The 14,652-nt window shown below is 32.5% G+C and overlaps 1 protein-coding gene across 2 annotated transcripts in view; it reads right to left on the bottom strand.

Annotated features, from left to right (window-relative positions):
* The window catches only part of LOC145690308 (L-threonine ammonia-lyase-like), an 81,959-nt gene that overhangs the window by 34,351 nt on the left and 32,956 nt on the right, over positions 1–14,652 (bottom strand). For both annotated transcript variants that reach the window (XM_081765086.1, XM_081765085.1), the window contains exon 4: positions 343–413. In XM_081765086.1, coding sequence (XP_081621212.1) covers positions 343–413 — 71 coding nt within the window. The remainder of the gene's footprint in view (positions 1–342; positions 414–14,652) is intronic.

The raw sequence follows: 14,652 nt of genomic DNA, 5'->3' as shown, positions 1-14,652 counted from the left end.
ATGAGTTTGTGAAACTTTATTGTGCATAGCTAAACAAAATTTATAATTTAATATCAGTTGAAAAATATCCACTTCTAGGTATGTCCACCAGTAATATGTTCTTGCTTCAGCCTTAGTTCTCCTATTACACAGATGATCCGAGGTAACATTGTTAAGACATTGGTTCTGAGAGGTTATTAAGACCTTGAAAAGACTGAGGCTTTTTTTAGATGGAAGGAAACAGGAAAGTAACATTACGAAATGGAAAGGTGAAAAGCATGATGAATATATATTTCATAGTGTATTGCATTTGCAACTTAAGTTAAATAACTTTTAATCAAATTTCTGTTAAAGTGAAGTTACCTTCCCGTATAGTGTTGAAACTCCTTCTTCAAGTACAGATGTATTCCCGTTAAGCCTTTCATATGAGAAACCTGTAGAAATAAATAAATAAATGTAAATATTTAATTCAATCAAATTATAAGTAATATATACAAAAATTTTAGGGTTATTCTACGTGTGCCACTGTTAAGAGTATGGATTTCGCGGTTTATAGACTCTGATTTCTCCTAGATAAGAATTTCTGCTATCTTAGGCAAGATGGGAAGTCCCACCTTGCCGGGAAATGGTGACGAGGGAATTTCTATACTAAAGGGAATTTTGTACTACATTATGAAACATCCTAAATACGAGGGAACAAAAACCAAAATATAATCCGAGATCACCGAATTGTTGTGATCTCGTTACCAGTGATAATGAAATATTGCATACAGACCAAAACTAAATACTCATTTTGTTAGCTTGTCTTCTTTTAGTTATACTCGTAATTAAAAGAAACTAATTCAACTATATTCACAATCTACATAAACAACGCAATATTTTGATATAACCAGAAAAATCATAGTTTAAGAATACTTACATTGGTTGATTTGTTGGGTGGGAGTTTAGCATCCTGTTCAACGCCGATGCTGTATGAGACCTAGATCTACAATTTATGTGGGATTCGAACCACATTAGCTTTTGCCGGGAATGGAGCCGGGTCTTCCGGACCAAAAATACGTACGCTAATCATAAGGTTACAAAAAGCATACTACTAACTTACACTATTAGAAGCTCATTGCCTGCAATTGAATCGTTGAGGAATAAGTGGTACAAGACGGTCACTTCTCCCAAATTTCAAACTCTGCTTCTTTAAATAATATGATAAGAAAACAATTTTCCTCCATTATTCTTTTCTTCGCTTTTACTTTTACGAAAATTATTTTATTTTGATGGAATAAGGCAGTAGTAGAGCGCTTACCTCTGGTGCGTTGGGTCCTTGGTTCGTTCACCGGCCAACTAAGTTTGTGGTGGACAACATCGTGTCTATAGGTTTACTTAAGATATTCTCGTTTCCATCCACATGATCATACCACCAATTCTTCCATCTTAATTCATTTGCCTTACTCATCGTCTGCCTTACCCTAAATGGCATAGTCGTGAGACGTTAAAGTGAAATATATAATTTTTGATGCAATATGGCGTATATTTTCTCTGAAGTTTTGAGTTATTCTACTGTTTGGAGATTACAGTCTGTTGGGATTGCAAAGTTGAATTAACCCCTTTTCCCGCCACTTTGCAATACTTTATGTGATAATTTTCCTATTGTTTTAAGCAATGTAGCGCATATTCCTATTCCCTCTCATATTTCCTTTGAGGATTCCCAATAATCACCACTGTATAACATTAAAATCAGTAGAGAACAAAGGAGTGGATTTACGACTTCCCCAAATAAAAAATGAACATGTTCAACGGTAACTTTCGTACATAAAATATTCGATTTTTTAAAATGGCATATACTCGGTGCGTGAAAACATTGTATACACGCTTTGAATTGTCAGTAAATTTATTTTGCAACCTACAAGGTTAAAGGACTTCGTGACACTTTTGGAGGAAAATAAAATATTGAACTAATTCCGAAAATGGGTGCAGTCATTTATGTCTGGGACAATCTCCTTCGGGAAAAAAAAAATAGAAATTTCTGGATTGCAAAACGCACCATAATCAAGACTGGTGTTGAAACATTGAAGATTTTATATTGAGGAATATAGGAAGTCATCTCTTATTGCCGATATCTTTTATATACCTTATGTTGATGACAGAGGGCTAATTCCTACGTATGATGTACACTAATGTTCTCCGCATGAAATATATACCAATAAGAAATTTGAATAAATCGAGAACAAAGAGTGATAGAATGGTCCGGTTTTGTTTCCCGGGTGGCTCCATTAAAACGAAACAAATCAATCTACTAAATCTTTCGATTTCAACAAAGTTACATTATATATAAGATGTTGATAATGATATTATCATAATTATATATAAGCTGGCTATCTGCAAGATATTCTTCACTGCACAGTTCAATGTGAGTTGTTTTAATCATTCTAGTATTTAAACAGTTTTTACTTTTTTAAACGTTACTTGCATTTTAACAAGGGGAGGGGAGATAAATATAGTTTGCTACTAATCTGAAATGTTATAATATACAAATATAGAAACAAAATGTATCAGATTAGGTATTCAGTAATAAGTAATATGAGGTTCAAACAGTAGGCGCAGAGTTCCTTGAACGCTTGCACCGCCGATTGCTATGGCTCTGTTTATAATACAAAATCATTTTCAGTTTATGAGTAGCAGTAAATGTAAGGCAACGGTGGCTCAGTGGTAAAGCGCTCGTTTCTGGCACGTGAGGTCCCTCGTTCGACCCCAGTTTTGTGGTGAACAAACACTGGTTTGAGGATTCTCTAGGGTTTCCCTTGTTTCCTCCCACTTTAGCTCGCTTCATCATTAACATCCATTTTATCATCACTGTCTCCCTTAGCCTCCGCACATGAACGTGGTACGTTAAACTAAAACCATAGTGATGCAAACTACAAAACCTTTAAGAGTAATGAGTTGCATAAAGATCCAGACGAATATATTTAGACATTCCTTATCCTACGGTGATTGACTGGTGACATGACGTCACTGCAGAAGCAGAGCAAGAGAAGCACACAACCACAGGCAACACAATGCATGGAATTTGCAAAAGAATTAATAAATAATAATTTCTACGTATCTTTTCTTGCTTAGTTAATTGTTGTGGGCTTCATATTTAACTGATGCATGCCAAGGTCAAGATTTTCTTCTTTGGGCAGGCGTTGATTTCTGAATTTTATTAGTCCTATTCATGTATTCCATGCGAATAAACATTCTAATTCTCACAAATTGCCTGATTACTTTTCATTTACATCTAGATATGTTTCACTTATTTACGTGATCAATGTTATATTCTCTTCCCCGATAAACTATGCCTCCAGCAAGAATTCGAAACCCTTCTACTGAACAATCTGTCTCCTGTTCAACATCTGATGATTAAATAGTTATTCTTTCTTCTGAAATAAAGATATAGTCAATTTCAGTTTTGCCTTCAATAATTGCTAAGGGTTGTGTTATGTCGGGTAGAAAACCTTCTAATAATTTTGATGTAAAAAATCTGCATCTTCTTCTTGTGCTACAGCAGCTTCATTTGAAAGAAGTATTTCATTTATATTTTTCCCATAAGTAGGAGCCGTAAACGATGTTTGAATTCAGTTGGCGTCGGATGGTTGTAAAAATTAAAGTCCTCGTCAATTTCTTTCAGAAACTATATTCCGGGGTGCACACATCGTATCCCGGGGGCACTGCTGGTATTATTCTATTTATTATTATATTATAGACGTATTATTTTGGTCTCCTTCGGGGATACTCTCTAGAGCTGCGGGGAGCAGTGCCCTCTAAAAACATGTCTGGAAGAAACACTGGTCCTCGTGTTGGTGAGAAAAAGTTCTCCAAACTATCTTGACTTACTTAGTTGCACTCTCAGAAAATTCTTAATATTTAATCAGATAATTGGAGATCAGAAAAAACAAGACCAAAGAGCGACTTGTTGTTAGGAAACCTTTCCGAAAGAGATGTGAATTTCTTACTCGCACTCCTTCACAACGAACATAAAGCTCTCGTAAATTTTCTCTTCAACTTGCGGCAGTTCTTTCTTATCATTTCTACATCTGGCATTTAATGTGTCGAATGGATCATTCAGGAAAAAATTAAATGAATGAAAGAGTTTAATGTCCCACGATTATGCCCTTTAGGCTAAAAGAGACAATAATTAAAGCAAGTGAATGATGATGGAAGAATTGGTGGAATGCAAAAGTGGAAAGAAATGAGAGTACGCCGAGAAAATTCACGGGCACAATGTTGTCTACCACAAGCATACTTGGTCGGGGATCGAACCAGGGACCCCATGCACCTGAGGTAAGCAGTACTGCTTGCAAATCATGAACGTAATCATCCGTTTTCAAATACTGGAACATACAGTGAAAGTTGAAACAACGAGGAGGTCTTTTCTTCGACACCTGAGATTTTTTTATTTTTATTTTCATTTATTTATTTAGTTTTTGTAAAAGAGGACCTTTTGTAAAGGAAGGATACAATATATTTGTACCCTTAGGCATGATACACTATGATTGTATCTTAGTTTTTCTACTGTAGGCTACGCATGACACCCGGTGACATCGTAGCCAGGTATTATGTTTCTTTTTTGTGTAGTGTTTACTCACAACACAATGCGAAATAATACAAAACAAAATAAAAATAATAAAACTGTCCCTTAAATTTATCTTAAACAACTGTACGTAGCACACATACGCATATACACTCAACCACAAAAGTATTTTCTCCCCTGAGTGCTCTAATTCCATTACTTGGGGTCCAGGTGATTTGCAGTTGTGAGAACGCCTAGACAGATGCAACCCAACTTACACGTAACTTTTCTCGGCACTGACAGCAGTTGGTAGCCCTGATCCAGGTGTTCATCCACATGACATTTTAAAGGAGGTGACTAACGAAACAGTTCTCCGTTCTCAGATGAATCTCTATGGTTCGGATCGTGTTTTGCAACGAGCACCATATATTTATCTTAATATTGCTGTGTATGTAATGTATTATTTGTTTATATACTGTATTTTTAGAGAAATAAAAATACTGACCACGCATGAATCAGAAAATGCTTGAAAGTAGCTGAAAATATCAAATCTAGAACTACTGGAAATAAGTTAGTAAATGATTGCCTTCATTGAGCTTTAAGGACTGTGTGTAGACATTATAGTAAGGAACGTTGGCATGCTTATCATACCAAGTTTAATTATTATACTCGTTAGTTCATGACTATTACTCTGCATATCCTGGACCTATGCCTCCTTCTGTGTTTGTCAAGGTCAAAGAAATTAATGTTTTACTTATATCTTTGTATCGGAAGCGTATAAAAGGTTTTTTTTTTTATCAGAAGTAAAACATAAAGTTGTAGTACAACGGAGGATGCGGCACTTCAGCAAATTTGTATAGAGTGCAAACGCGGTCAACGTAAACTTATACCTGGTAAGTAAATTAGTAGATCATAATAACACTGTGCATCAGGGTAACCAGGTAGTGCCATGCTTTCATAATTATTATACCAGTTTATATACAAATGTATTTCCCGTAAATACTTCCTCTTCCTCCTTTTTTGCTATGCTTCCTAGCTTGGAAGCTGCCGATCGGGAAACTCTGGATGCACTATTTACAGAACAGGAAGTTAAAAATGCTATTCTTATGGCTAAACGACAAAAGTCAGCAGGTCCTGACATGGTACCCAATGAAATGTACTTGATGTTACCATTCCTCACTCAAATGTTTAATGAATTTTGGAGTCGGCCTCTCTTGACTAGGCACATGAATAAATGCTTTTTGGAATTAGTTCCTAAACATGCCCATTCTACACTCATTCAAGATTACCGTCCTATTACATTACTTAATTCTGACTACAAGATTCTTGCCCGTCTTCTTGCAAATAGACTGGGGCACGTCTTACACCGTTTCTCGTCTCCATTTCAGTTTGGTCATGGCTCTTGTTCCCCCTGATATGACGCCATAAGTAATATCAGGGATACTATTGCTTATTTTAACAATGTTCAAGGTTCTACCACTGCATTACTATCAGTCGATATGGCACAAGCTTTTGCTCATCTCCAACTCGATTACTTATATCAATTACTGCCTTCTTATGGTATCGGAACTCATTTTATTTCTATGATAAAAGCACTTTCTTCCGATCTTTCTTTCTTACTTCAAATACATTGTAATGGTATTTTATCTCAGCATTTGGTTGTGAGAAAAGGTCTTCCCCAGGGATCCCCCTTAAGTTCTATTTTATAGTTTAACTATTGCCCCCTTAAGTTCTATTTTATAGTTTAACTATTGCACCCTTAGTATACAAACTTAATAATCTTTTGCCTGGTGTCCGTATTATAACAAGGGTCATTTGCATTCAAGCATACATTGATGATGTCCACGTCATACTTAATTCCCCTGCAGATTTACAGGTGGTTCAGACTGAGCTTAATAATTTTGCTAGTATTTCGGGTGCTGTTATTAATTACCACAAAAGTAAACTTTTTTGTTTTCACTCTGAGGCTGAGCAGTTTTATCACACAACTTTTATTCTTGTTGATAGTTTTAAAATTTTAGGAGTTCACTGGCAGCGTACAATAAAAGAAACCACAGATTATAATTATTCGCAAGTCACGGCTAGGTACATTCTATTTTATATGCTAATAAGTTGCGAGACCTTACATTATATGGTCGTGCTTATTTTCTTAATGAATTCGCATTTTCTCAACTCTGGTTTCTTGGTTTAAATTTTCCCATTACCGGTCAAATATGAAAGTAAAATCACCAGCCACGCATTATACTTTCTGTGGCATAAACAAATCTTCAGAGTTGCTCGTCCAACTGTCTATTAACCTCTTGCTCATGGAGATTTACATATTTTAAATGTTCGCCAACAATGCCGCAGTTTATTGTTACACCGTACATGTGCTTTACTTTGTGTGTATGACTCTTCAATTACAGCTGAGTTATTAAAACAATGTTTTTTATGTATCTTTAGATTCCCCACTCAGTGTTCTTCCTTGGTCTGGTCTGTACATTCACCTTAATAATATTATTCGATGTAAGTTATGCTCTAATCAGTCATGAGAGTATTGAAACGTATACTGTTAAACAATTATGTTGTTATTATCATAGTAATATTAGGTATGTTCCTAAAATACAGCAGCAATTACCGACTGTTCAATGATCGCAAATTTGGTCCAATATTAAGGTAAAATTTCTTTCTTTTAATCTTAAATCGCTTTGGTTTCTTCTTGTACACAATTTAATTGTTACAAATGTACGTAGATATAGCATTGGACTAAGTAATACAATATATTGTGCTCGTTGCCCTACCGAGGATACAATTGAACATCGTCTTTCAGGGTGTCATGAAAGCAAATTGATATGGTCCAAATATTCTTGTATTGTAAGCCGCATTCTCGGCCTGCACCCAAAATATGTCACTGCTACGAACATGTTGCTTCTTCCTGAATATAAGCATTTTCCGCAAGCAAAGGACAATATCATTATTTGATTAACAATTACTACGGCAGCTTTAATACTTCAGAACAATATGAAAGGAAATACTGATCTGTATCTAAAACTTTTATTTTCTCGTTTGTCACTTCTTACATCTCAACAACAGCAGCAATATTTTGCTAATTATGTAAACGCCATTTATTAACGTTCAAATTTTGTTTTGTGTTTCCTTTTAGCTTAAGTCTGTGCTTAATTATGTAATTGAAATTTTCTTGAATAAAGAAAGAAAAAAGTAAAAATAAACCAAAAAACTTCTGTTAAGCGATCCCGGGTTCGAATCCCAGCCAGATTGAAACTTTTTCAAATGTTTAATTTCAATTTCAATACATACTCAGTGTGACAAGAAAGATTTTCTCTCATCCAGAAAGAAAAAGATGTTGGAATGAGGAGAATTGGAGAAGGTATCTCAATGAAGGCAATCATTTACTAACTTATTTCCAGTAGTTCTAGATTTGATATTTTCAGCTACTTTCAAGCATTTTCTGATTCATGCATGGTCAGTATTTTTATTTCCCTAAACATACAGTATATAAACAAATAATACATTACATACACAGCAATATTAAGATAAATATATGGTGTTCGTTGGAAAACACGATCCGAACCGTAGAGATTCATTTGAGAACGGAGAACTGTTTCGTTAGTCACCTACTTTACAATTTTATCTGGATAAACACCTGGATCAGGGCTACCAACTGCTGTCAGTGCCGAGAAAAGTTACGTGTACGTTGGGTTGCATCTGTCTAGGCGTTCTCACAACTGCAAATCACCTGGACCCCAAGTAATGGAATTAGAGCGCTTAGGGGGAGGTGATACTTATGGTATCAGTAGATAGGGAATGGGGATTCTGCAGACAAATTTATTATTAGCTCATTTTAACAATATGTCACCCTATCATCTCTAATAACTTCTAATCTACCCCTAATAATTTCTAGCGCACTCCCTATCCCCAAATAACTTCTAGCGCATTTCCCCTTCCACCCCCTAACTGTCAAAAATTTATGAAGCCGCCACTGACCATTACACTTTAACACAGAGGGATACCCCAAAGTGAGATTGAATATGCTTTTATGACATTTAAAATCATAAAAACTTACATCTAAAACTTATAACTAAAACTTGTAACTTATAGTGCTGTCTTTAATTTAACAGATACTTTTTGTTTGGTTAAAATCGATTCACAAATGCCCGAGTAATAAGAAGATGAACTTTAGACTGTATATGAGTATTGAATAAACGCACAGCTAAACAGTATAGATATATATATTTATTCATCTAACTCACTAATACATGCACACAGACACACACAATCCAGTTTGCTTGGTGAGAATTAAAAAAAATAAGTTGAACTAAAGCCAAGGTTATCTATTTCCATTGTATATGAGAATGATTCCACATGCAAGTTGCGTACGTGACTTCCATATGAACATAGCTGTAGTAGAAGTCACAAGTTACATTCCCTCAAGCAGTCATACATGTTTTCTTTTCTTTCTTATTAGTAGTCAAGCAGTATATGGAAGTGTAGTAATAACAATACCAATTCTGTCACGTTACAACTAAGAATTTTAAAACTTTTTCAATTGTGAAGAGAGAGAAAACTGTAACTAGATAACGTGACAATGTAACGTGATGATTTTTGCCTTCACGTGACAAACAGGGTTGGAAACTAACATTTTTTAACATGTTTTTCCAGAATTGTTAAAATTATGAATTAAGCTCTGAAACTATTACAAATGAACTAGTACTAAATAAGGTAAATAATTTTTTGAAGCGATAATCAACTCCTGTTTTAATGGCGGCTCATGAGGGAAAATATCTCCAGATCGTTATAACTTCGTTGTTTATTAACCGATTTTCAAAATTCAAACGACAATCGATAAAGAAAAAAAATTGCTACTTTTTGATTGTATTGCGGGTTGCATAACTATAAAGATACTATTTCAAATTTCTTATAACTTCATCAAATATTAACCGATTTTCAAAATTCAAACGGCAATCAATAGAGTAATAAATTGACTATCTATTGAATGTCTTATAAATTGCATAATTCTAAGGATATAATTACAAAAACTCAAATAAATCCCTTATTTATACATGCATCTTTAAAATTCGAATGACATTGTGTTCTATATATCCAAAGGTCTTAATTTTTATAATCTTGAAACTATAAAAACACTTATACACTTAAAATTACAAGTTCGGATATTGATAATGAAATCATAAAAACACTTATACACTTAAAACATACTTAAAATTACAAGTTCGGATATTGATAATGGAATCTTCTGCTAACCTCGTTCTCTATAGGAAACAATGACTTCTTAAACTCTGTCCACTGATCACAATTCAAGCTGAATAGACAGCCATTAATATCAAAAACTACTTGAACTTCGGTTTGCACATTTTTTACAATTACATTGAAATTATTAGTAAGTATAAATTTCTTTTGAGGATCCATTCTATTCACTCCATTTTTTTACTTCTGACGACATATTTTTGTTCATTTTTATTATTCTTTGGATTTACATACAGAACTCAACAGTTGGATAATTATCTTTTAAACCAGTGTATTTGATTTTTATTCCATCTTTAACGATCTCATCAATCATTTTATCTGTTAAGTGTTTTGTAAATCTAGGTGGAAGAAATACCTTAAACTCCTCACACTCAACTAAAATACTCTTTCCAAACTTAGTTTTAATCTTTTCCATTTTCACAATCTTATATTCTGTATTTAATTCTAATTCTCTTAATCCAATAACCGGTTTTTGTTCAAGACTTCCAAGCTTGTTTAAAAAATCAACGTGTTTTGCCATATTTATTATATAGAATTTTTTCTAATAGTCTCGAATTTCGTTAAGTATGTCATTGATTCTGTTAACAATATCTCTTACATTTTCATCTCTTAATTCACCATTCATGAGCTTAATTACATTAAGCTCATCTTTAAACAGCCCAATTCGATTCACCATATTTTTATAATATTCTTTCTTTGAAGCTATATTAAACCGTGTTGATAGACCAGTGATAACAGCAGAAGCCGAAGCAAATGCAGTTGTTATAATTGAATACACTGTAACAGAAGTAAATACATTGATGAACCCTGTAGAAGCTGATAATAGAATTGATAACGTAATAAGAGTAGTATAAACACATTTTATTCGCTTAAACTTCCTTTTGTTTTACATTAATAACTTCTCAAGATTTAATATAGTATCTTCAATTAACACAATTAAATTCTCACGTGGAATGTTATCTGGAATAGTCATTTTATTAAATAAGTTTTTATGATATTGTCATAAAAAACACTTACAAACTAAACAAATCTAATAAACATATAATTGGTTTATATCTTCTCAATTATTTTTTCTTTCTCAACATCATACTCTAAATTTTTCTTACCAATCATAACAACATAGCAAATTGTTTTATCTGGTACATCGCTTTCAAAATTAACAGTCAGTTTCAAATTAGTTCTATCACTTACAGTTACTGATTTATGCTTGCTTGTGTTAATTACGAACATTGGTCTATTTTCTAAAAACTCTTTAGGATAATAAAACATCTCAGTATTTCCAATTGTAGCTCGCTTATATACCGTATACATTTCATAAACTTTCAAATACTTATGTTTTGCAAAATCTAAGTTTAAAGATTCTAATGGGAAAGATTCATTTCTAGAATTACGAAAATGGATATTCTGAACTTTACAATGATCAAAATAGCTTGAATCTCTTTCTTGATTATCATTCCTATTTGTCTGGAAAAAGGCAATCACAAAATTAGGCATATCAAATTCACTTGAGTTAAATTGTGTGGTTAAATCGAATTCTAAATACTTTCCACTAACTGATTTCTGTAAACATTGATATGTGTTGAATGAAATAGAAATCTTACCTTCTTAGAACATATTAGATCTTAACAAAGTGGCATAGTTAGGTTCATAATTAACAATAGGCATTCTTAACTCCATATTTGTAATCTTAATTTTACCTGGATGCGGTTGAGTGTCTTCATATGTTCCATCCTGCTTTTTTGTTTTCCAAATAGCAAATGCGTTATCATCAGAACCACTTCTTTTAAATGTATATTTCAAACCTCCTTTCCACATAATATCTTTAAAATCTGAACAAAATCCTGGCAAAAGTCTGAGCAAAAACACTATTTCTTCATCTGTTCTTGCCCACGTAATTCCTTCCCATCCACATTCATCATAGTGATTTGCCTCTGGTTTTGAAATCGTACATGTGTTTACAGCTGTTGAAGTTAAACCAGGATAATCTATAATATCTAATATCTGTCCATGCTTACTAACTTGAATTTGAGAAAACAGATGTGGGAAGAAATTATTAATAAGTCTAATATTTTGACCAGTAGTATATTCTCCATCAGCATCTCTACCTCTAATTTGAAAAGTTACATAAATATCAGCATAATAAGGATGTATGAAGCCATCACCCACGTCAATATCAAATTCAATAGACCTGTTTGGCTTATTTAAATTCTCGATTGTCTTTTGATTAGGTTTAAAGGATTGTAATTCATATGATTCTATCTTATCCATATTTATTATAAAAAATATTTGTAATCGTTTTATGAATTACGTCCATAAAATAAACCCATAAAAACTTAAATATAACTTCTCCAAATATCCTTATTTCTATTCACCTGACTAATAATTTCTGAAAAACTATACCCATCTGTAAACAGTTTTAACACTGTAATGCATAAATGTCCACAAATTACCTCGTTAAAATGTTGTATACGGCTGCTATTGTACTCTATATTATGACCAAGATATTTTACGAGTGTTTTTGACGGATTACCTCCAAATGAATCAAACACATTCTATTTCCTTTTTTCCAATAACAAATCCAATGCGTTCCTATATTTTTAGACGTATCAAAATTAACAATACCACACTCATTCTTCCTTGGTTGTTTAGGCAAATCATCACTCATAAATACACCTCTAAAGTTTCTTATCTTAAGTTTTTTAACAAGTTGTATTAGGTCTAAATTACTTAAAGGTTTAATTTTTTCTTTTTCTTTACTGTTTTGGAGTTTACGTTTTTTGAAAGCTTACCGCCTTGTTTTTCTTCCATTGCTAAGTTATGTCGCTTTTGTTCCTCTAATTCCATTTTATTCTTTTTTGCATCATCTACAGTCTTAGCAATAGCAGCCGCACCTCCAGCAACAGAACCTAGAGCACCTATTAAAGCTAAAATCGTTGGAATAGTAAATATAAAACCGCCATAATGAACTTTATTATCATTTGTCTTCATTTCTTTGTTTATTTTCTTAAGTTGTGGTATAGAAAGAGATAGAGACATACATTGTCCTTTACTTAGTTTTGCTTCCTTTTGTTTGAGTTGTTTGTTAGTTAAAATGTGATCTATATTTAATTGTTTAAGTTCCTCATTAGGAATCGTAAATGTAAAACCTTTTAACTGCATATTTATTATATAATTAAAAGCTTTTTATGAAAAATTTCCATAAAAAGTATATATAAACTTAAATCTAAAAATACTTATAAACCTAATCTTACTTTTGTTACTTATAAACCTAAACCAAATCTTACTTTTGTATTCATCACTAAAGCAGTTCCAAGAGCAGGTAGTTTTTCAGTTATTAAATTAGCATCTTTATCAAAAACTCTTTCCCAAGCTTTATTTTCTAATTCCTTATCTGCAATATGTCTTGATTCTGTATCTTTATTATCCCTATAGTATATATCATGTTCTTTACAAGCCTCATCTAATGGATTAACACCTTTATCACCTCTTTCTAATCTTTCTTGAAGTTTTGTACCCGGACCACAATATTGAAATCCTGGAATATGTAACTCAAATGGGAGTTTATTAATCAAATCATTCATTAATCCTTTTCCGTACTTTTCATTATTCCAAAATTTTGGTGGTAACGTATTCAATATCTTTATCAAGTAACCTATACCTTTTGGATCATTAGGTATAAATTGTATGAGTTTAGAATTAATCATATCCATAATACCTACTTTCTCATTATAAAAGTTATCATTTCCAGATTTTTCTTCCCCATCAATAACAATCAAGCGATCAATCAGTTTTCTCACATCATCCATCCATATGTATTCTTTTGATAATTCGTTATATACCTTTATTCCTTCTCCAGATTTTGGTGTCTTTTTTGAAGGTGTTGTTGGTTTTATATATTCATCCCAAATAGGTTTGATAATTTCTTTATATTTTTTACCTTTACTAGATTTTTGTTTTCTTGTACTTGGATCATTATTATGAAATGCAACACTAGAATCAATTACTATTTGTTTATATTTTTCTAGATCATCATCATTATAATTTGTTGGATTATGTTTTGTCAATAATTCCCATAAACCTTCTGTTCCTGTATAATGTCGATTATTAATAACTAAATCATCACCATGAATTTTAACTTCTGCATTTCCTATCATATGTATAATTTTCCCATCTTCATCATATGGTTGTATTCCAAAACTTTTATCTCTCTAGTTGCATAATATCTTGAGGCAATCTTACCAAAATGAGTTGTTGCTAAAGATTCTATTCCTTCTACTTTATATTTAATTTGGTTTTTCATGTGTTTTATTTCTTCTGTTATAGGCGTATCACTTTTATTTATAGGACTATCATACATAGGTGGTGTTTCTAATAAGCTTGAATCCACTCTCGCACTTTTATACACAACTGGAACTAACTCTTGAATTAGATTTTTAATTTCTTCTGCTACTTTTGATATATCTTGCCCTAAATCTTTAATTGCATCAATAACAGGCTGATCTTGTTCTTTAAATTTCTCATACTTACTTCGATTACTTTGTTTAATTTCCTTAAATCTCTTAATAAGTTCTTCTTTTAACTTAATATACTTCTTAGCTTTATTAACATCCATTTATTATATAAAGAAAAAATAAAAACATAACATAACATAACATAACATAACATAACATAACATATACGTTAACCTGCATTCATATACGTTTATTTTACACTTTTAGAAATTCTTTAATTTTATTTCTATATTTACCATTATTCACCTTCCTAGTCATATCTATTGTTAAGAAACCATGTTCTTCACTCCAACACTTGCTACATAATAATTGTAATTTTTCAGACGACATATCAGATGCAACAAATTCATCATATAT

The sequence above is a fragment of the Thermobia domestica genome, chromosome 7, assembly GCF_964235325.1.
Source record: "Thermobia domestica chromosome 7, izTheDome1.hap1.1, whole genome shotgun sequence".
In the NCBI taxonomy this organism is placed as follows: Eukaryota; Metazoa; Arthropoda; class Insecta; order Zygentoma; family Lepismatidae; genus Thermobia; species Thermobia domestica.
This window is presented reverse-complemented; position numbering and strand designations above follow the sequence as displayed.